We start from the raw sequence: 24,134 nt of genomic DNA, 5'->3' as shown, positions 1-24,134 counted from the left end.
CAGCATCTGATTTGTCCGTCTTGATGGATATAATAATGTCAACGGTCTTTCATTTTTAGTCTTCTGAATATTACTGGATGTGTACAATCTTCACTTGATAACTGGCTGCATGATTAACCTTTGTCATCTTGCAAGAGAGCAGTCAACTACAATGTATGACCATTACAATGCTCACCATAATCACAGACAGCTCTTGCACATGGCGGAAGTTGGAATACACTTTTATTAGTTTAGAAAACTGTTTTCAGAATTACATATGCATGAGAAATCTATGGTGCGAAGAAAGAAGCAGCTGTGAAGAAAGACGCTCCATAGTGTGCTCATGTACAAACCCATTTTGGTGGATTACAAGGTAGTGAAAGGGATCAAAACTGACCAGCTCGAATGTCTCTATCTAAACGATCTGCATTAAGTGTACCTGGAAGCTCTCTGAAGTCATCGTTGAATATTGAATAAGCACTGCATAAAAGAAAAGGATCCATAGAGCGAAGAGTGAATCAAGGTGTAATGGTTAGATATGAGTTGATTAAGAAGGAAATAAAAATTCCAGCAGTCGAAAGAATTTATCTCAAATGAGAGCAGAAGAATAAATAGGCATTCGAACATCCCCAAAGCAGTTCGAATGCATTTTTCCAAGAGCCAGAAAATAAAATTGGTGTTCGAACGCCCTCAAGGCCATTCAAATGCCCAACAGCAAGTAACTCTATTCTAGGTGTTTTATTTTATTATTTTTGCTTATGTTAAGTAATAGTATTCGAGCATGTTCTATCCTATTACCAAGTCTAGTCGAGTCAGAGAGCCACCTATAAATAGATGTGTGCACCTAGATAATCATCTTGGATTATTGAAGTTAATTTGCAAGATCGTCTTTTTTCTCCTTGTTCGACTACCTCAAAGCTTTGAAACCCTAACCATTATCTAGAATCTTCATTGCTGCCTTCTTTTTCGTCTGACCGCACCCCTTTGACCCTACTTCTTCTCTATCCCTTTCCAACCGACTACCTTGACTTTCACCATTGTCATCTCCACCACCTTACCATAACCCTGGGCCGATCACCACCACGTCTCTTCGGCCTCTTCTTTCCACAATCCATCTCGAATCTATCTCAATCCCAAAAGTACTATACCATCTAACCGTTTGATCTAGAGTTACATCTTAACTTTTGAGATCCACGGTAACCCTAACTTTCTCTACGTGAGTCAGAATCTAATTTTGTCTTCGGATTTGAACTTGCAGTGGTCGTGGGGATTGGACGTGTTCGCTACAGTGTAGTGCTAGAGCTGGTTAAACCTTGGACCATCTTGAAGCTCCATTAATGGTGAATACAAAGTCTTGAAGGAATTTATAAGAAATGACGAATATGGAGGATCATCAGATTGCCTTTAACCAAGAAGAAAGATCGAGGGATGCTCCGATCGACCCTAGCCAATCGGAACCCACGGTTGGCCAAGTTAGGTTGGAGGGTAAGCATGTCTCCATGGACATGCTACTCCTTCGTATGGTGGGTGAAATGAGGGCCAAATGAGAAGCCGCAAGAGCAGCCAAAGAGAAGATGGTGGCACTCTTAGTCGATGCACTTGCGGTTAGGGTGAGCATCCCCACACCTCTGGAACAACCTCGAGAACAACCGTCACCAAGGAATGAACCATTATTGCCCATGCCACAAGGGCGAGAAAGAGAAGTAGAAGCAGAGCTACCGCTCCACCGTCAAGCGTACCAATTTATCGGGAGAACCTAAGGGACTTCGCAAAAGACGAAGACTAGCGTGACTCCGATGAAGATGAACCACATCATGAAGACATGAGAGGCTACCACTGAATAAGCCAAAAGTGCCCTCCTTATAGACTTGCACTATCGCGCCCACCTGTGGAAGATCGGAGTATTCGCACCCGAACGACGAACATTGACTTTCCCAAATTTAAAGGTAGAGACTTTGTCGAATGGATGTACCATGCTGAGCAATTTTTAATACTGGAATTTTTCGACGTTTCGTTGTTGGAGGTATGAAGGCTTTGACGCCTTATTCACCAAGCTTGTGTAGCGAACTACTGCTAGTGCTTACCAAGAGGAGTTCAAAAAAAAAAGTAGTAGGTGCAACCCAACGTGGTTTGGTGCACTACTACGAAGTTCGTTTGTATCAAGGTTGCAAGGGGAGATCCAAGTGGATGTGAATGCTCTTCGACCTACCACCTTAGAAGATGCCTTCCAATACGTCATCCTAATAGAAAGGAAGCACCGAAAAATGAAGAACCAAACCCACACTCTAGTGGCAAGTCAGGACAACCACTAGTCGGCTCGGCTGCTAGCAGCGTTTGGTGGACCGACTACGAGATAGAGAGCAGAGAGGACTTACCAAGGCCAAAAGACTCTACTTAGGCCATCTACTGATGTAAAAGGGAGTACTAGACTTGCGGTCTGAACTCTCACACTTGCGTAGGTGGAGGAGCAAAGGGCTTAGGGTCTTTGCTTTCGATGTGATAAGCATTTCACACCCAAACACCGCTGCATGCAAGTTACAGGTAACGTAATCTCATTTATGGTCAAGAGGACTTCGAAAAGGATGTTGTTGTTGAGGTACAATGCCCAGAAGTGAACCAGGTTCTGAACCAAAATGAGTACGAGGAGGAAGACATACCGGTAGAGATCTTTTTACATGTGTACTCGAGTATTGACACGCCGAAAACTTTTTGAGTAGACAGCCTGATCAAAAAGTGATGTGTACATATCCTTATTGATTTAGAGAGTACACATAACCTCTTAGATCGACGGTTGGTAAAAGGGCTTGGATTGGAAGAGGAGCTGACAATAATGTTCGATGTAGCGATCGGCAACGGCATGAAGTTGAAGTCGGAAAGTCTTTGCCACGGGTGGGAATAAAGGTGCAAGGATATGATCTTATTGTCAATTTATACCCTCTTGCCTTTCGAGGAGCTGACATTGTCCTAGGCATGCAATGGTTGCAGAGCCTAGGGCTGGAAACTTTTGATTTCAGCACTGTGGATGATGTTCAAGCGAGGCGGCATGGTGGTGCGGTTTGATGGAGTTAGCACATCGTCCAGCCCTACTTTGCAGGCCATGGCGGGTCTATCAAGACCAAAGAGATGGCCCACATGCTGCTCATGGCTCCAGCAACCCCTGAGCTAAAACCAAGCTAAGGTATAAATGCTAAATTGCATCGATTACTAACTAGATTTTTTGGTGTGTTAGAGGAACCAAAGGGGCTGCCACCAACTAAAAATTCTGATCATCGCATAGAGATTACTCTCGGGGTTGCACCTACCAACGTGCGACCTCATAGGTATCCACATATCCAGAAAGAGAAGATCACGAAGATGGTGAAAGAGATGATTGACTAAGGCAACATTCGGCCGAGTATAAGTGCTTACTCGTCTCCCATTTTGTTGGTGCGAAAGAAGGACGACGAATGACAGTTTTATGTTGATTATCGGGCCTTGAACTTCATCACCGTCAAAGACCGATACCAATACCGGTGATAGAAGAGCTCTTGGATGAGCTAGCGAGAGCGGCATACTTCAGCAAGTTGGACTTGCGCGTTGGCTACTATCAAATACGCGTCGATTCTGCCAATGTGCACAAAACGGCATTTCGCACTCATGACGGACACTGAGTTTCTGGTGATGTCATTCGAATTAACCAATGCTCCAACGATATTCCAAGGACTAATGAATGATATTTTCAAACCTTTATTACGTCGGTTCGTCTTAGTATTTTTTTTTACGATACTTTGGTGTACTGGCGGAGTTTTGAAGAGCATTTGCAACACTTTTGTGAAGTGCTGAAAATTTTGGAGACAAATTCGCTGAAGGCAAAGATGTCCAAGTGTTTATGGGGCGTACAAAAGCTGGAATATCCAGGTCATACGATCTCAAATGAAGGAGTAGCGGCTGACCCAAGCAAAATTGCTGCTATGCTCAATTGGCTGCTTTCGAAGACTGTGTGAGCTCCAAGGATTCCTCGGGTTGACGAGCTATTACCAGAGGTTCATTGCTGGGTATGGGAAGTAGCTCTTCTCCTAATGGTGCTGTTGAAGAAGGATGCATTTGAATGGAGCAATAAAGCTACTACTGCTTTTGAAGAACTAAAATCAGCAACGATGACGGCATCGGTTTTAGCACTACCGAAATTCACCAAAGGCTTTTGTGTTAAATACGATGCATCGATAGTTAGGATAGGTGCTGTTTATATGGAAGGTCGATCTATAATGTTCATGAGCAAAGCCTTGTTTGAAAGATCACAACTCTTGACATACGAGAGGGAAATATTAGCTATTATCCATGTCGTTACTAAATGAAGACCATATTTGATCGGGCATCGCTTCACCATCTGCACGGATCATAGGAACTTTTCCTACTTCAGCGGATACATACCCCGGCGCAGCAATGGTGGGTGACCAAACTTTTGGGGGTATGACTATGATCTACAATACAAGAAGGGCGTGGAGAATTGGGTGGCAGACGCACTATTGCGCCAAACCGGGGGGGTGGTGGTGTTGAACTTGCTACCTACTCAGCCCCTATTTTTCTCTTCCTCAAGGAGTTGCTACCTACTCAGCCCCTATTTTTCTCTTCCTTAAGGAGTTGAGAAGAGCAAGTATGACCCACCCAATCATTAAGAGTTTCTTACATGAGATAGCAACGGACTCGGAGAACCATCTAGAGCTAGAGGAACGAGATGGCATCCTATTGGACCACAGACATATCCAAGTGCTTGCGGATGCTCCGTTGTAGTCACGGGTGCTTGACCACTTCCACAACACTCTAGAGTTGTACATGGACTGGAATGCGAAAGGATGTACTGGCTCATGTGAAGGGATACGAGACGTGTCAACAAGCAAAATTGGAGACGTTGAAACTAGCTGGACTTCTCCAACCCTTACCGGTGTCAGATCGAGTTTGGAAAGATATTTCTATGGACTTCATAGAAAGTTTTTCGCTTGTACGTAGATTTTCAGTAATATTTGTTATTGTGGACAGGTTGAGCAAGTACGCTCACTTTTTAGCTTTGGCACATCCTTTTTTAGGAAAAACGATCGTTGAATACTTTGTCCAAAATGTTGCCAAACTTTATGGCATGCCGCGAACCATTGTTTTAGATCGTGATCGAGTGTTCATCAGCGAGTTTTGGATGGAATTTTTCAAACTGCACAACACTCGTTTGGACCTTAGCTCGGTATATCATTCCCAAACCGATGGGCAAACGGAAGCGGTAAATTGGCGGATTGAATAGTATCTTCATTGTTTTGTAGGAGACCATCTAAAACGCTAGTTGGACTTCTTGTCATGGGCCAAATAGTCATACAACACCGCTCAACACAGTAGCATCGTAATATCTCTATTTTAGGTGGTTTACGGTCGCATTGCATCGGATTTACGAGTTTTCGCATTGCATCAGATTTACGAGTTTATGACAGATCGGCCACTTCGAACTGTATGGAGGTAGATATAGCACTCTTGGACAGAGACGAGACTCTACGACAGCTACAAGCACACATGAGAACAGCCTAGATTGCCAAATATATGATCGAGGCATCGTGAGCAAGAGTATGATGTAGGTGACATGGTTTATGTTTGGGTTGAACCTTATCACCAAGTACCCTTGAGGCTAGTGCAAAACCAAAAATTATCGCATTGTTTCTTTGATCCTTTCAAGGTGTTGGAGAGGATTGGACCAGTTGCATACCGTTTGGATTTGCCGAAGGGAACATGTGTGCATCCGGTGTTCCATGTCTCTCTACTGAAGGCGAGAATCACCATGGACCAGATTGTGGGAGATACATTGCCCAAGCTAGAGGATGAGATTGAGAGGGTCAAGCCGATCAGTGTGCTAGCAAGGCGCCGTTGGAGACATGAAGGGAGATTACAGACAGAGACACTTGTTGAGTGGCTTGGCAAACCCTCTGATCAGGCTACTTGGGAGTCCAAGATTGACATGATAGACAGCTTTCCTAACTTCACACCTTGAGGACAAGGAGGGGAAGCATGGTGAACTGTAATGGTTAGATAGAAGTTGATTAGGAAGGAAATAAATGTTCCAGTAGTCGAAAGAATCCATCTCAGAATTGGGCGTTCGAACGCAAATTCTTGAGAACAAAAGAATAAATAGGCGTTCTAACGCTCCCAAGGCTGTTCAAATGCATTTTCCTGAAAGCATGAAAATAAATTGGTGTTCGAACGCCCAACGGCGAGGAATTCTAGTCTAGGTGTTTTGTTTTATTATTTTTGCTTATGTTGGGTAATTACACTCGAGCATTTTCTATCATATTGTCAAGTCTAGTCGAGTCAGAGAGTCACCATAAATAGATGTGGTGTGCATCTAAATAATCTTGGTTTATTGAAGTTAATTTGCAAAATCGTCTCCTTCCTTCTTGTTCGACTACCTTCAAACTTTTGAACTCTAGCCGTCATCTAAGATCTTCATTGTTGCCTTCTAGTTCGTCTGAACGCATCTCCTTGACCCTACTTCTTTATCCCTTTTCTACCGACTATCTCGACTTCCACTATTGTCATTTCCACCATTACCACAACCCTAGGCCAATCACCACCACATATCTTCGGCCTCTCCTTTCCACGATCCATCCCGATAGATTCATTCTCCAATCTAAATCTATCTCAATCCCAAAAGTACTATACCATCTAACCGTTTGATCTAGAGTAACATCTTAACTTTAAAGATCCATGGTAACCCTAACTTTCTGCACGTGAGTAAGTATTCAATTTCGTCTTCGGATTTGGACTCGCAATAATCGTAGGGATTAAACGGTGTTCGTTAAATAAGGAGATCAAGGTAATGGCAAGACACTTTCAGAGACAAAGAATTGCCACTAGCTACAAGGTAGAAAGTCAAAATGCTACTGAAGACTCGTACGATTTGATTCAAATCTAATACCTAAAATTTACAGTATACAACATGATAAAGATCATGAAAGGCAATTTTAGCTTTCTTCTATCGCCCTGAGGTAAAGAGACCATCCACTGGTTGAAAAAGTAAAAGCATTTCAGACAAATGTTGAACCCCACAAACAACCAGGCTTCTTAGGACTATCTTCTCTGGTGCAAAATTTGTATACACAAACTGTGTGAATACTCTGATTGTTGGTACTAGTGTAGTTTCCTTTTTTTAAAGCTGGCTGTCCCAGTCAATTAGGTAGACACCTTATCCAGTGTCATATCAGGATTGACAACTACCTTTTTGCTACTTCTTCACCTTACAAAATTTTGCAAAAGGATTTAATAAACCTTTTTTTTTCTTGTGGTGTAATTGGTTGACATGGTTTGTGTGGGTTACTGAGCATTCTATCTCATTCTCAAGTCTATTCTTGTCTATTTGTAGATTATAGAATGCCTCTGTAGATTAGGGCTGTCCCTTGTTGTGTAGGCCAAGCTAGCATATGGCTAATCATTCCAATAAGGAAAAGAAAAGAAAAAAAGAATAACCAAAATTCGAGTAATGAGATAGAACTATGACAAAGATATAAAATACAGCGCATAAAAGAAAGACAAATGAAAAGCCAAAATAGGATAACCTTTTTTAATTGAATATGCACGACTTATACTGACATGCTTGCATCAATACTAATTGGCCAAAATTTGAAAGCAAGAAAGGAAATATAAAGTTAGCTCATACCTAAGATCACCATGTTGCCGCTTTCCAAGATTCAGAAGTATGATCAAAAACCCGGTTCCAAGAATCTGCATAGGGCATGAAGCACTAGAATGAATCAAAAAGTGCTTTGTCAGATCCCACAAGTCTGAATTCTATTCTAAAATCTCTATGTTATTTCGTAATTCATGTCAGCAGAACAGACATCAAAATCTTTTACCTATCTCAAATGCCCAACAATCTTATAATCACTCCAGTGAAGGCAATTAAAATTTATGAAAGAAAGGAGTACTTACATATAGGGGTCCTAAATCCCATCTGTGAGCGACAGGTGCCAATGCAAACCATAGAATAATAGCAACCCATGTCCTTAGACTGATAGAGAACATTGCCATCAACAGGACATCTAGTGAAATTGATAAAGAACGTGGTCATATGATCTGCAGACCACCCTCTCCAAGAAATAAGATATTTTAAGTACATGAATACCAGGCAATCTCAGTTTCTCATGAAGAAATAAGAAAATCTTTCTTTTCCACCATCTTGTTGTTTGTGGAATCTGAAATTTCTGAACATTGGAAAGATAGAAAGTTACTGCAAAGAAGAATATCCAGTTTCAATGCTATGAGTAAACACATTAAAAAAATAATTCACGTAATAACCACTTCATCGTCATTATCGTCGTCATCCTCGTGAAGATGCTTAGCAGGTGGCTTAGGCATGACAGCTACTGTTAGACAATCTAAGAAAATAATATACATTTAGCAACTCAAAGAAACGAATCAAAACCTCAATATCGTAATCCATTTAAGTACATCAAGTATCAAGCATGCATTGTAGCAACTATATGTACAATAGAGGAACAAAAATGGCAAATACATCCATAACTTAAAGGTATTATACTGCTTTCTCCTGATAAACACAAGTAAATTACATACATATTCAGATAGCACTAATTGCATAAATGGCATTCTCCAGTACTCTGAAAGTGTTGAAATTTACATGCTACAAGTTCAGGTCAGTACACTACCGGTCTAGAATACACATGTTGAACAAAAAGAAGTTCAGGTCAAGATGACTATCATATATCTACAAACGATCACTACTCTAGATACAGGAAAGCATCAGAGTACCCCTCCTTATACATGTAGTTAGTGCAGAATATAATACACATCCACTGGCACATATTATATAAAAAAGGGACACATTGACATGATCATCCATGGTATCAAATCTTCAATAAAATACTCAAGTAAATGTAGTTTGGCGTCCATACTTTACACATGTATTCTACTCAATTCTTTGCATTCCACATATATCTTATCTCAGCCACATGATCACCTAGGCATCCACCTTCGACAGAGTATATCTATGCTTCCCTTCGTGTTGCCCAGGTGTTTTCTTGGTAAACTTTATCATGTTTTAGTATATAGTTGACCTCCATATTCAAATTTGTTGTGGATTCCATTACCGTGTTACAATTATTAGTAGAGATGCAATCATTAATTTATTAACTTGAAGTTTTTTTTTAATGATTATTATTTTTGTTTACTTTTTAATCTCCTTGATTTCTAGGCATCTGCCTAAGAACACTTACTCGGTGTCTACATAACAAGTGGCTCCTTATCCACCCATCTACGATCTACAGTCTTTTAACACCTTGACCTAAAAAAGAATGACTACAAAAGTGATATATCTAACTAAGCAAATTTTGTTCAGCACAAGTGTAGAAATTATAGAAAGAAAGATAATATAAATGTGTCATAACGCTGTATGTCAATCCTAAGTAAATGATCAGTTGACCATATGTCAAGAATTTTAGTCCAAGAGCTAACAAAGGGCACATGGAGGCTAGGGAAATCATTGAAGATGTAACAGGAGATCTTTTTCTTGTTTTAAATATTTCATTTACAAAGTATCGTTGCAACTGATAAGGCACAAATTGAAAATTATGTTTCACATAACATCAACTAAACCTTTAAGCAGGGGCATACCACAAGAGAAACCATAATAGAGTCTCATAGTCAGATCAACCAACAAAAGGGCTTCAAATGATAGTCCAAGCTATTCGGTATCATAAATCATTAAATCCTTTGAATTATTAACAAGGTATTTCCAAGATTCCTATCTTATGCATCATTTTAAAATGATATGGAATGATGGAAGGTCATCTGGTATAATCCTTGAACAGCTGCTCCACTAGCAGCTGAGTGTCCTTAATCACAAAATGCAGATTTAATCCATTAAGGATACCACTTAAAGGTAGAATTGATCAATATTATATAACATCAAATTAAACAGATTTTCGATTGCATCAACAAAATTCCACCATTACGTCACATACAAGAAAAAAACCTAACTACCTCGATCCTCTAAATGTACCAACTTGGGGTAAGGTGACCCACCTCGATCCTCGAGCCTAACGCAGACGTCTTCGATCCCATCGCTCTTCTTGTCGCAAAGGGTCTTTCCTCGCAGGACGAGCTTCAGCCGGTCCGCCGGAAGCCGGCGTTCGGCGGCGACCAATCTCCTCAGATCTCCGACCTGCGTTTGAGATAAGCCGAGGGGAGGTAAGAGATAGAAGGCGGAGAGAGGACAAAATTAGGTTTAGGTTTAGGGTTACCGAGACGGGGGAACGGAGGCGGAGGGTGGTGGGGCGGGTTGGGCCGATCGATCGGATGGTGATCTCGACTACCTGCCTCTCCTCTTCCACGCCCGTCATTGCTTCCGTCGACCACGACGACGGACTCGATGGCGTCGCCGGCGTTTATCGTGAAACGGGCCTCTGTATATATGCTTATTTACGGATATTAACATATAACACCCTACATTTAAAATTTATTGGGTTTTTTTTACATATGCCATCGTATTTTTAAAAATTCTTTTGTTTCTTTCAAATTGCCATATAATTAGTTTTTCAACATAATATTCCTAACATATTATTATTATTTTAAATTAACGAACACATATAAAAGCCTAAATTCCCTTTTTCTTAAGTTGAGTGTAAAATATTTATTTTTTTTGCATAAAAGGGATATTTTTCCTTGTACTATGATATTAAATAAAACATTTGATAGTTTTTAAACTATTTAAAATAATATATACAAGGGCAAAATATATTTTTTAATTTAAATGTGATTTTAATCATAATTAGTTAGATTTAACTAATGAAATATTATTTTTAAAAGAATATAATAATTTTAGTAGTAATTATAATTGTATTAAAAATCCCAATTTTTTAAATTTTCAAAATTCCTAGCCCCCAATTGATTTCAGACTCTCTTTCTTTTCTATTATAGTTAGAAGATACCATTCCAAAATAGAAAATAAATACCAAATTATCCAAATTGTAATTAGAAAAATTATTTAAATTATTACATATATAAGCAAAATTTTCCACCTCTCTTCTCTCTCCTATGACCCACATATCTCATTACATATTTATAAGTATGCATTGCATATCTACACGTCTGCAATTATACCTATAAATATGTGATGCATATCTACAATAAATAAGACTACTTAAATTTAAATTTAGATACCAAATTCAAAAGCATTTGAATCTTTTTTTTTTTACTTTTTATTTATATTTTATCTTAATTTTATGTCACGTTAAAAATAATTATTACACAATTATACTAGATTACAAGTAAATATTAGAATGTCTTACTCGAAATTAGAGTTATAATAATTTTTAGGAGTAAGAATCTAGAATAATTATTCTAGATTTTCTATTAATCTCAAAACAAAGAGGCCTTAAAGTGCAAGGTGTCAAATATAAAATTTCTAAATAAATTTCAGCTTGCAGTTTTCAAACCACTTCTTGTCTTTGGATAAATTAACTAAAATAGTCAAGATTATCATCATTGAGTAGATGAAATATAGTGAGTAATCTCTACTTGTTACAGTCATGGTAATGCTCAATGAAATATCTATTCTTCTCAATTTTTGGGGGTAATAATTCTTAAATGAATTTAGCACTAAATCTTGTAGAAATTACTTTGGGTACTTTTCATTATTTATAACTTTTTTTTTCTTTTAAGAGAGAAAACTAAGAACTTCATTGCGTCATAATTAAACTAGTACTGCTAGAATTCGAACTCGGGAATACTCATGAAACATAAGCCTCTTTAACTATTTGAGCACAATCCAATTTAGCGACTTATACCGTCCTCTCTCCTCTTACTGATGGCTTAGCCTCTCTCCTCTTACTGATGGCTTCCAATCTAATCTCTTATAGAATGAGAGCTACCCTGAATATTTCACAACTGTAAAAGATGTAACTAATTCCACAGTTTCAGGATATCTTTGCTGAATGCACAACCAACCAACCAACCAGTTCAAGAAATTTCACTATTAAATCTCGCTAACGAAAACTACGACACTTCTTATCCTTGAAATTATCTCATAATAATGCTTCTGATCTTTTATTCAGTGTTGAAACACAAGATAACTATTTGTGTAGTATTCCTAAAAATAATTCAAGAATGACACAAAGAAAGAAGAAGGCACAATAGATAAAAATCGAAGTATTACGTTCTTCGCTATTGTAGCATCAAACCAAATAGTTCTAGCAATGCAGCAGTTCTCAAGTAAACCTTATCATGAGCTCAATCTCTGCAAACGGCTAATGAAGGTCATTGCGCCAATCTTCGCCAGAAGGTTATTAGCGAAATTATCAGAATAGATGAACAGAGCCTCTATATTAGTGGATCTACTCTTAGATCACTTATGAAACTAGAACATCTTATAACCCTGCTTTGTAAGTTGTAACTGGAAGAAAGAAAATGCAGCTATCCTCATTCAAAATTTATGATGTTGAGAAAATAAAAAACAAAACAACAATGTAACTAGCTAATGCTAACACATTTTAAAGCTTCGTAATTTTCGCCATGCAGTTGTCAATGGGACGAGGATGAGGCAAGTATCTAACTGGACACTTTGGATTTACTCTTGTAATCCTGCACAAGAAAAAAGAAAAGATTTTTAGGTAAGTATATCCTGCACAAAAGTTATGTTTTAATTACATAACTAAGTCAGTATATTTTATTGGAAACTTTTGACTTGCGATAATATTTACTCACTGCAACTACCATTTTTAAGGAAAAAGAATTTGCAGTGAAAATGGGCGTAAGACTAGATCTTTTGAAGGAATTTTGGCACAACCGTGCACCAAGTTTTCAGCACAATAACTAAGTTTAGTTTCTATATTAGCAAGTGATAAAGATATTATAAGAACCTTAGACTTGTAAGATAACAACCTTTATCAGAGAAGAACTAAATTCACTAAAATAGTTGCCAATTATTCATCTTGATCTTTATCAAGCTGGCAGGAAAAAAGTCTGACATATGCTTATGTAGATAGTTTAATTGATCATTGACCTAACTACTTTTAGTACTCCCTAAGATCTAGATTTAAAAAGAAAAAGGCAAAGAAAACACAGTCTAACTTGTGCAAAGATGGATATGTTTCAGTAGAAAGTGTCTACTAGTACAAAAAACTGACCGATATCCAAGGAGAAAATGGTGGAGGAAGACGGAGATCTCTAGTTTCGCTAGCTCATTTCCGGGGCACAACCTGCTTCCCAATCCAAAGGGAAGGAAAGTTCCTGCTTTTGGTAGGGGACCCTGGACAAGTTAAAACACATTTGTAGATTTACTGATATAAATCAGATCTTCTAAAATAGTCCAAAAATATGCAAAATTCATACATAAAATATTTTACAACAAGTTCAACTTACATCCCATCTAGATGGATTGAACTTCTTAGGATCAGAGTGAACCTCTGGATCCATATGGACACTTCTGTACCAAAGCTGAACTCGCCAATCTTTCGGTATGATATAACCTGTAAATAAACATCCATTACCTATCACAATGTTATATCATCTGTGACTAAGTCTCCATGTTTGTTGCTTTCCTATGCCTTAATAGGAAACTAACGGTTTATGAAATGAAACTAACCATTGAAGTAAACATCATCGGTAGCCTTGCGGAATGACACGAATGAGATGTTCACTACACGTAGTGTCTCATCAATAACCTTAAAGAAATAATTAAAATGATGCACTTAGAGTTTAATATATCCAACCTCAAAAATGTATAGTCAGTAAACTTTAATGTAACATAGTTTAGTAAATTAGTAACATAATCATTTAGACAGACCTTTGACAAATAGTCCATCTTCCTGACCTCCTTGAGAGTTAATCCCTTTTGCGTAGGTGATTTACTTTTCCTGATCTCCTCTTGCTCTGCCTAAAAGAATTTAGCAAATTATAGTTGAGATTATTTCAGAACAGAAAACCTTAAACTATCAAAAGATTAAAATATGATGGCTTATTTGATTTGTTGAAGGACCTTGGCTTTTTTTAGAACTTCTGGGTGTTCTTGTAGGAGCACAGTGGCCCACATGGTAATATGACCAGAAGATTCATGGCCAGCATTAAGGTACATGATCAATACATCGATGATCTCCTCATCAGTTAACCTTCTACCATTTTCATCTTCAACCTCCACTAAACCATCCATCATGTCTTTATCTGTTCGAAGTGAATCTCTCCTTCTTGTTGCCCTTCTTTCATCAAGAACTGTTTGGAGAACTGCCACTAACTTTTTCCGGGCCTGTTGTAGAAGAATGTACTGATGAATATAAGACAAGGAGAACATATCTAGCTAAAAATGTACTGCTTGATTTGTTTCAACTGTACACTAACGCCGTAAGAAAAAGGATCTCAATGCTAGTGGCATGGAATTTGCTGATGGTTGGTCAGCATGGAATGTGATGACACATGGTAAGCAAGAAAAGCAAAGGAACAAAGGCAGAATACTAGATAAACAAATGCAAAAGTTTAACGAGCTGACAAGTATCAAAACATAGATGAGAAAAAAGAGGTATAGGTTGGATTATACCTTAAGTGCCCTATGGTAAGCAAAACCAGGGAGGTTAATAGCCATTGCCCTCATTCCATAGTTCAGATCAGTGTACACTTTCTCCAAGGGCTCAATTATGCTATCACCCTCCTTGCTCAGAAATATTTTCATAATGATCCTAAACGTAAACCTCCGCAACTCCGTGAGGAATTCGATTTCTCCCATCATGGCCCATCTCTCTAGAGTAGATACAACGGTTTCTTCAATGAACTGGAGATAAGTAGTGAGTGCTTCATAACCATTGATTGGAGTTGCTGTAAGTTTCCTGAGCCACTTGTGTTCATCCTGAGTTATGCCAATGAATGATTTCCTCCCAATGAGATTGCAAGTAGCTTTAGGCCAACCAGTCACAAAATGCTTGTCATCCATCAATACTTGCTTGCAGGCTTCTGGTGTAGTAAGAATGATGGTTGGGCTGCCAAACATGAAGGCCTTGTATATCCCAATCCGGTTATATCTGCATTCAGACATTAAAACATATGCTTGGAAATCTAACACATCAAGAGAGATAAAAAAAAAGTAGTAATATGCTAAAATTTAACTGTATTGCATTGATGCTAGTCATACTTGAATTAAAGTTTCGGTTCATAAATTTTAATAGGTTTCGGCAGCTACTCTTCTGTTTAGAAGTTTAAACAAACATCATTCATCATACCTAGGATGTCAGATCATGATGCATATCTAAGAATAAATTTCGGATCTAGAGCTTGATGCAAAGGATTCAAATAATTATATTACTCTGTTTGTCATGTGTAATCTCCAATAATGTAATCCTAGAAACAGCCATCACTTAAATCCACTGAGGAACATGAGCAGAAGCCCACTTGAGCCACTATCTAGACCCCACCACAATGGCTTATTGTTCTCATTCGACCTCCTTCAATCTTCTACACCAGAGTCTAGACTAAAATCCCAAGAGGATCATCCATTGAACAATTGAGTCCAAAAGAAGCAGACAAAGGTCAAAAAACAAGAAGAGAGGACACCACTGACCCACAATTGCATGATGACCCATCTCCACTCCCACCATAGCTAATGACAAAGCTTCATCACTACACATTGTACTACTCCATCTGCATGATCCAAACAATGCTTTGATGCATGATGGAGATGGTCAAAGTTACATAGCTTATAACAATTACTCAAATTGTCTTCTTGTGCATCAATTATTTTATTTATTCCTTGTAGAATATACTGGACTTGTTATTTTGTCATGTCAATGAGACTGCATTGATTCTATCCGTTGTCCCCACATAGATGAAATCCAAAAGATTCATAAGTTCCAATGTTAGGATGGCCCCCACAAGCTGCAACCTACAAACAAACAACTCTTGCATAGTACTAGAGTTGCTTATATCCACACCAAAATGGATAATGAATTCTGATATATGCTAACTAGTTCAATATTTATTCTCTAGAGGATTAGATAACCCAAAAGGATACGAAAGAATGTGGCCGCAATCCGGCGTAGATTATTCAGAGCAAAAGAATAAGGATAATAGTTATATTATCACCCGTTCTTATAATAAAGACTTTCTCATCGGCTATTTCTTCAGACGCTCTGACCACCTAAATTGTTTACCATCTTTCGCCCAAGATAGATGGGAAGGATAAGGAGGAATAAGCACGAGTTTTAAGGCACGGTAAATTGCAGAGAGAGGGAGAGGGAGAGGGAGAGGGAGGCTGACCGTTTGATGAAGGAGTTGATGAAGTGATCAGGATCGTTGGATTTGAAGGCCCGGAGGAAAGCCCACATGTTACCAATGACGGGCCAACCCATATCTCCCGGCGGAAGCCGGCGCCGCCGCCGGTTCCCGAGGCCCCACTCGTGCACCCACTCGTGCACCCACTTGGAAACCCACGCCAGCCCCGCCACCAGAACCACCACCCCCGCCGCCCACCACGGTTCCATCTCTCTCTCTCTCTCTCTCTCTCTCTCTTCTCTCTCTCTCTCTCTCTCTCTCCTCTTTCTCTCTCTCTCTCTCTCTCTGTCTAATAGTGAGAGATGAAAAGGGGAATGATGGTTGCCTTATATATAGGGGGAGAGAGAGAGAGAGAGAGAGAGAGAGAGTGTGTGCTGGCCGTTTCGTGAGTTAGTTGGTGGGATTTTGTCGGGTCATGATATGGTGTGATGCTTTTCATGCGCCTGCCCCTAGTCACATGCCTCTCTCTCTCTTTCTCTCTCTCTCTCTCTCTCTCTCTCTCTCTCTCTCTCTCTCTCTCTCTCTCTCTCTATATATATATATATGTATATTATTTTCTAGCTCATTAGTTTTGAGAATTTTACAAAATTATTCAGATAATTATACTTAGTATCTCCAAAACTACCACCATTTTCTATTTTCCTTATGCCTCTCATGAACTTTTTTTTAAACATAAACTTCTCATCACCCTGAGAAGCTAAAAAGACCAAAATACCCTCCCCGGAAGGTAAGAGTAAATATCGGGGCATTTGCGTAAAATATACATATATACACTTAGTTTTATATACCAAGTAATTCATAAATATAACATATAGTTGTTATTTACAAGACTAAGTTTGACATAATTGCAAAACATATCATTATCTTCTATTCTTTTTTATGTGGTAATTAAATTAGTAGAGATGGAGAGAACTTTTGAATCAAGAGTACTTAATTTGTGGAATTAAATCTCCAACACTTCAAGACTAACCTTCTATGTAAATTATATATACTACATTCTAAAAAGGATGTGCATCTAATGCAAATGTCTCCTTGTAGTGCTAATGCTCTAGGACAAATCCACATGATGTTATAGGTAAATTTTTTTCTATTGGTGGATTTGATTGGTTCACACATAGGGATAGGAAGTGTGAGTTGGAGGTGTTCTCTTTGGTGAGGGTGAGGTGTCAAACCTTTTGGCCTTTGCCACATTGGTGAGGTTTCATCACCATCATGTTCCCTCAAGGGAATGCACAAGGGATGGGGGAGAGATACAATATGGGCTCACACAAGATGGTCCCTCCTCATGGGAATATAGAGTTCACTTTGGTCCAATCAAGCTTGCCCTTAATTGAACAAGCATTTGATGACTAGGCTCCTATTATTTGTTCAAAAGATACATTGACCTAACCCATAGGACACTTGGTAGTTTGTGAAGGACCACATCACTACCTTCATTGTTAATGTTTTTGTTAGAAATATAAAATATCAAAAAAATATCGTTATCTAGCTGTTTAAGTGTTTAGAGTAATTGATGAATTCATATGATACCGGAGTAGATGTATTGAGTTTGAATCCACTCATTTAAATCTAAATTCACTTCTTGAGCTTACCAAAATGACGTTATCGAAAACTGCCTTAATTAAATGACTCTTTTATTTTTAACATTACTGTTTGCTACACTAGCAGAGTTACCAATTACTAGCCCGCAGCAAACTTGCTGCCCTAGCCTTTATGAAACCAAATGTACTCAATCTTGGGACTAGATTCCCACTGTGATATGTGTTTGCCCTAACTTAACATCTTAAGTTTTTAGAGTAATTGATGAATTAACAGTTTTATAATTGAGTTAATTATATTCTTACCCCCGACACTATGACCTGATATCGCCTTTTTGCCAGAAGAATAAAAATCTACCATTTAACCCTTGTACTGTCTAAAAAATTAACACACCACACCTTTTAGCAATGTTGAAGGTCATTATGTTTTAGAAGTTCAACTTTTTAGGGAGGATGGAAGATGATACTGAGTCATAAATCAGAGGGATGAAAATGTCTTTAAACAGTGCCCTATGATTTACAAACTTTCTACTTAAACAATGAGACATGCAGCATCTCAGCCCATGATGGTTTCTTTCTCTACATCTCCCTTGATAATGGCATGGCTGCAATATGATAGGCATCAAGATGGTAGTGCCACATCTAGTTCTTTTGATTGGAACATAGTGATTGGTGGTTGTTGGATAGAGAATATATAGATGAGTAGAGAAAAGGAATGAAAATATAGTCAATCCCTTGTGATTGACTATATTGGTTGTTTGTGATTGGTTGTTTGTTGTTGATGTTGCTTTTAATGAGCATTAAATTAAATATGGGTCACTTTTAATATTTCATTATGATGTGCAATTGTATTGGTTATGTAACAATCTGATGAAGAATTTTATTGTTGATGTTACATGATTCCCAATTTTATTACTTTCTCTCTGTTGTGTTTCCAATACAAGGAAACTGTCTACATTGATTTGCAATTTTATATCTAAGAAATAAAGTTCTAATTGCAAATTTGCAACCCAGTTAAATAAATGTGTTATTTATACATAATAAAAAAAACAAACATAATTAAATAAGCAACTATTTGGAACTATAATTCTATCTAGATACCTCTTAGGATGGAATAAACAACAGAGTCTTGTAATCCTTATATTTATATTCATGTTAATGGTTACTGCCTCTATATTATTAGGAACAAGGATAATAGAAAATGCAAATAGCACTAGCCTTGAATTACTTTATTCTTGATGACTTCATTCACCTTTCTCCTTCACCATCTGCTGAACTTAAGAAAATTATCTAGCAGACAAAGATCAGAAGCCAGACTTGACTGATAATATCTAAGTCAATTGTTTTAATCTTTTGTATCTCTTTGTTTATAATCCTAATGTGTTAGAAAGTCTTATCTAATGCATTATTTAAGAGGTGGGCTGCAGGCTGTTCCTAATTAAGATGTTTGATCTCTTCATCCTATTATAGTAGTTGGCCAGCTCCCTCTGTAAGATAATTTCAATAGAGTCAACATATCTTAAGGCAACTACACTTGATAAAAGAAACACAAAAGACTAAGTCTTCTATCAGAGTTGAGTTTAATAATAGATAATGTAGTTATGAGATGTTATTCAATTAAGACAAACATAAGATATGAATGTGCAAAGGCATGTATTTAATATTACTCAAGAGTTTAATAAAGAACAGAGGACATAAAAGTTCTTAATGAGACTCGGAGCAATTTGTAATTTTGTTAAATAACCAGTTGACCCAAGTCTTGTAGATCAACTTGATTACTCAATAATTCTTAGGCCATTAGGACAACCAGATTAACTTATACTTCATAGCAGGATGATTCACTAGGTGATCTGGTACTAGTTCATAGAATCAAGTACTTGCTCTTGTTCTTTCTCATAATCTTAATCAACAAAAGGTAGAAGAAAAAAGAACCAATTTTTAGAGGATAAATACTCTAGCAAAGGAAAAGAAAACAAATGGACAGGGATTATGTGCAGATTGAAGGCTTAAGCAGGCATTTCTTGCCAATTGCTAGTTTTAACAGGTAATCCATCTTAAACAACAAGACTCTCTTCCAGATAAAAAAAAACACAGACACAATCAAATTGACTTATGATGCATGGGCAAACATGTTTAATTGCATAGACTTATCACTAGAGGCAGTACACCAGAATGTTAAATTTAGAAAATGTTCTGTGAAAATATAGCTGGAAATTCAGTACTAAAGATATCTCTAATTCATATATGAAGCAGAAAAATCTCTTAAAAAATATACTGATTGTGAGCTGTAGAAGTACTGAATAATTATGTTGAAACATTGAAATGCTACCAGAGGTATGCAATGTATAACGACATGATATCAACAATGTCAACTAGAGCAGTACGGTATCTTAGAAAAATAGAAGTCAAATGCTACCATCTGATTTCGGAATCATGATCAGCATGTACCCAAGATACACGAAGCTTTAATATTTAATTCTCAAATTCTAAACTATATACAAAATAATTATAAACCAAGAACTCTTAACTCAATTAATAATAAAAACTTTCCAAAGGCAAGAGAGAAGTCTCGTACAAGGCAGCCAATGCCAACCAAAATAGCACTAAAACTTAGTTTTACTTTGCTTCGTATTAATAACTAAAAGTTAGTTTACTCTACCTTGTATATTGCAAATATATATATTTGTCATAAGTTATCATTTCTCCGTGTAATTGTATTCTTTGTGTTACATTACTTTTTGTGTCATCTTATCCTTCATAAATTTTTATTCTTCATGCAAAAATTCAAGTATACTGATCATAATTATCTATCGGAATGAGAATAGTTTCAAGCTAATTGGAAAACTTCCTGTGACGACTAAGCCTACCTTGAAGTCCAAGAAGTAGAAACTTTTCCAAGTGATGCATTGTAAATTTGCACATGAAGAAATCAGTTCAAACAAGATTAGGAGTTACATAAGATACATACAAGTTTGTATCGCATACAGAACATACATATAACATGACAAATCCCCCCCCAAAAAACAATAGTTTCCCAGCTAAGCACCAAGATTTTCCAGTAACGACGGCGAGGGTTGGGTGTCAGGCGATTGAGTGTAGGAGATGGAAATCAACTGAGACCTAAATTCTTCTGCTGCAACAAAGTCATCTATGTCAACATCATCAGCAAAAACAGGCATATCAGGCAATAGTTTTGAAGTAGAGACTGTATCTGGAATGCACTCTGAGATTGCTATAAGTGATTCACGAGCAAGTTCTTGAATAACCTCTGATTCAGAAGCAGTGGTAGCCATGAAAAAAAATGTTATGCTCTGCCTGAAAATTAAAGGTGTTAGACAATGATTTATACCTGTATTATTACAACTAAAATGTATGAACCATAATAAGTGAACGCTGTGAAGAGCACTTTGTCTCTCTCCACCCTGAAGAAGGGAGATGTGCTAAAACTTTTCTCCGAGTTTTAATATAAAACTTATAGTCCAAGTGTCCAACTCATGCGTATTTATACAAAAGCAACATTGATTCTATCAGATTAATTGAAATTTCATACAATAGGAGCACAAAATTCAAAACCGGTTGTTTCACTTCTAGTTCGCCAGTTTCAAGTGTACATGTAGAGAAGAAATCAGATATCTATCAACTAACATAAAGACAAGTAGACCAAAACAGTAAAAACATATACAATAGTTCAGGAGAACAAATCAGACCATTTTGAATTAACTCCACATAATCTAAGCTCAATGGATGTGCCATATCATGGCGTCACCAGGAGTTTTTTTATTACATATTAAATGAAAAAGTAATAATTGTGTTAACTGAATTATCATGGTGTTAGATAGAAATTCAAATGAGTAAGAAGATTAGAGACCTAATATAACTCAATTATGTCAAAGAATTTTCGTATCTCTGTAATTTTGTTACGCAAATGCCAGGATTCTCTTATATAATCAATGAATATATCCTATTTAGATTTAAAATTTACCATAGCTAAACAATTCTTAACAATTAGACTAATAAAACTGCGAAAAAGTTACAAACTATTATGTTAATAGGACAATTATCATCTATAAGAAAGTTTTGAATGCAACAATTATTGTTTTTCTAGTTTCTACTGGAAGTCTTGAACCATATCGTTTTGTCTCAGCTCACTTTTGTTTTTCAAGTTTGAGGTGAATATCTGAACCAAAGCTAACACAACATTTTCTTCATGATTTTGTTATATTGTGAAGCAATATCCAAGAAGCATAAAGAGAAAATTTATTATGAGAAATATCACAATAATCGAAATGAATTACACCAGATAACAAGACAACTGAAACACTAATCCATATATAGTATTCATGTAACTGATCATAATCATTATTTTGAGGCCAAAAGCCCCTTCTGAACCAAACAGTTGCTTGATATACCTCTTTCCTCAACTCTTTCTTTTATCTTGTGAAATATAGATCAAACAATCTTATCAATGTGCCTCAGAGAAGATTTGTTAAATAGAATATCACAAGTAAATTTACATCAGATTATGTTTGATGTCAATCTAATACATCCTTTTGTTGAGGTTGCTACAATTACTAAGAGCACAATAGAGATGATCCAGTGATGGAAAAGATGGCATGAGAAGATGAGGAAACAAATCCTCCAAACAACTAAGATTTATGAATGCACACACCACCTGAATTCTGAAACTATGGATCATTACTCATTAAATATCTAACTGAATTAAACTCCCAATCATGCAAACAACATGCCTGCAAAGTTTGCTCACTTTAACTCTGGACAAGATGCCTGCAAACTTTGCTCACTTGAAAGAACAACTAGGAATTCCTCTACAGGCCAAAAGAAAAAAAGAGGAAACAAACAACATTGTCCGCACTAGCTCGATTTTACAGCCTTCCACATAATACAAGTCTTACCTTATCGGCTCGTAGAATGGAGGAACTGTATTGTTAGATAACCAATGGACTTAAAAACTTATGCTGTAAGGTGCCAGACCACAATGTATAGCATACCTTTAACACATAGTGGTCTATCACATAGTTATCGACCTATTGGTAATTCAAGTTGTAAAACAGCAAAATATATCCATATACATAATTTTCTAAAAGAAATGATTGCAGAAACACTTACAATTCCTCCTTAAGAAAGTAAATGAGGTATAAAATAATTTGCCATGCCTTTCACTATAAAAGGAAAAGAAAGCAAATGAAGATGCTGAGCTAAGTTACAAAATCGTATAATTCACATAAAAGTCTTGTATGGCTTAAGACAGGAAGCCCTATAAAACAACATGTTTAGGAAATCTCATACTACAACAGGAAGCATATCTTTTGCTCCAAAGTAGGAAACAAGTTCCTAACTCCATTATGCAGAACATCCTGCATACATCCAAACAAGTGATCCATCATCTAGATGGTCAACCCTCTATAACCTAAATCAAATCAAGCTTAATTGTCACAGTAATTCGCAGAGTTCTTTCTCAAACACAAACAGCGTAAAATTTAGCCACCCAAACATGCAAAACCATAATCTCTCGAGACCAATCAACCCTAAAACATCCATATTCTTCGCGACGATTACCCAACCAACCAACAAGGATTAAAACACAAAGAATTGATCCCATCCAAGAAGACCCACAAGAAGAACAGAAGCAAAGTAGTAAGAAGTTAACAAAAAGATCGGATGCTGCTACAAGAGAAAGAGATCGACGATACCTGTTTGACCTCAAGCTTCCTCTCTCTCTCTCTCTCTCTCTCTCTCTCTCTCTCTCTCTCTCTCTCTCGTTCTCGATGAGGAAGTGTAGATAGCTTGCGTTCGCGTTCGTAATTGTAGAAGTTTCCTGGCGGCGACTTCTCTCTCTCGTTCTCGACGAGGAAGTGTAGGTAGCTTGCCTTCGCCGTTCTCTGTTCTAGAAGTTTCTAGCCGGAGATTTGTCTTTATATATATATATATATATTCCAAAAACGTTCTACTAAGTACTTTCGGAGATTTTATAAAATTCAATGGCCGAATTGCATTGAAATTTCTTTAAAAAAAAAGAGTATAGGGGGTGAAACGTAATAAAAGCATAAAGCTAAGGTGCCAAATGAAAAAAAAAATCCTTTGGAGAGCCAGACAAGTTGATTCCCAGAAGCCGGCAGCGAATTATGAAATCGGCAACGATTAGTAAGTCAAAAATAGCTTAATTGGGTTAAGGTAATAAACATGAACATAACCGATTTAACGATTCGTTTATGATCTGAACTCGATTAGATAAAACTCAAGCCCATTTAATATTCGAATTATTGTGTCGTATTATTTTGCCGCCCTAAAGTCAATGTGTTAGAAAATAAGATCTTTATTTTA

The 24,134-nt window shown here is 37.3% G+C and overlaps 2 protein-coding genes and 1 long non-coding RNA gene across 6 annotated transcripts; all 3 read right to left on the bottom strand.

Moving 5' to 3' along the window:
• Nucleotides 1-200: 200 nt before the first annotated feature.
• On the bottom strand, nt 201-10,449 carry LOC140801216 (uncharacterized). Of its 4 annotated transcripts, none has more exons than XM_073156223.1 (7): nt 10,245-10,449; nt 10,027-10,165; nt 8,284-8,363; nt 8,111-8,189; nt 7,918-8,027; nt 7,646-7,710; nt 201-459 (listed from the first exon to the last, which is right to left on the bottom strand). In XM_073156223.1, exons 1-7 carry the CDS (start codon nt 10,341-10,343, stop codon nt 366-368), a joined length of 666 nt encoding a protein of 221 aa, XP_073012324.1. In that variant the 5' UTR covers nt 10,344-10,449; the 3' UTR covers nt 201-365. The 4 variants fall into 4 exon arrangements, with proteins under 4 accessions (XP_073012324.1, XP_073012325.1, XP_073012326.1 ...); XM_073156224.1 differs by having other exon boundaries at nt 8,287-8,363; nt 10,245-10,443; XM_073156225.1 differs by having other exon boundaries at nt 7,646-7,729; nt 10,245-10,407.
• Nucleotides 10,450-12,284: 1,835 nt separating this feature from the next.
• LOC140800679 (ent-kaurenoic acid oxidase-like) lies at nt 12,285-16,478 on the bottom strand. The gene is made up of 8 exons (XM_073155452.1): nt 16,240-16,478; nt 14,531-15,008; nt 13,979-14,242; nt 13,787-13,876; nt 13,586-13,664; nt 13,363-13,469; nt 13,128-13,249; nt 12,285-12,582 (listed from the first exon to the last, which is right to left on the bottom strand). The coding sequence occupies exons 1-8, from the start codon at nt 16,461-16,463 to the stop codon at nt 12,492-12,494; spliced, it is 1,455 nt and encodes a 484-aa protein (XP_073011553.1). The 5' UTR covers nt 16,464-16,478; the 3' UTR covers nt 12,285-12,491.
• A 4,204-nt stretch (nt 16,479-20,682) lies between these two features.
• On the bottom strand, nt 20,683-23,709 carry LOC140800614 (uncharacterized). The gene is made up of 2 exons (XR_012111283.1): nt 23,504-23,709; nt 20,683-21,107 (listed from the first exon to the last, which is right to left on the bottom strand). It is a non-coding gene; the product is annotated as an uncharacterized lncRNA (long non-coding RNA).
• Between the last annotated feature and the right edge of the window lie 425 nt (nt 23,710-24,134).

Source organism: Typha latifolia, chromosome 14 (assembly GCF_019914945.1).
Source record: "Typha latifolia isolate L0001 chromosome 14, TyphaL0001v2, whole genome shotgun sequence".
Classification (NCBI taxonomy): domain Eukaryota; kingdom Viridiplantae; phylum Streptophyta; class Magnoliopsida; order Poales; family Typhaceae; genus Typha; species Typha latifolia.
Note: the sequence above shows the minus strand (reverse complement) of the source record. Positions and strands in the feature narration are given on the sequence as shown.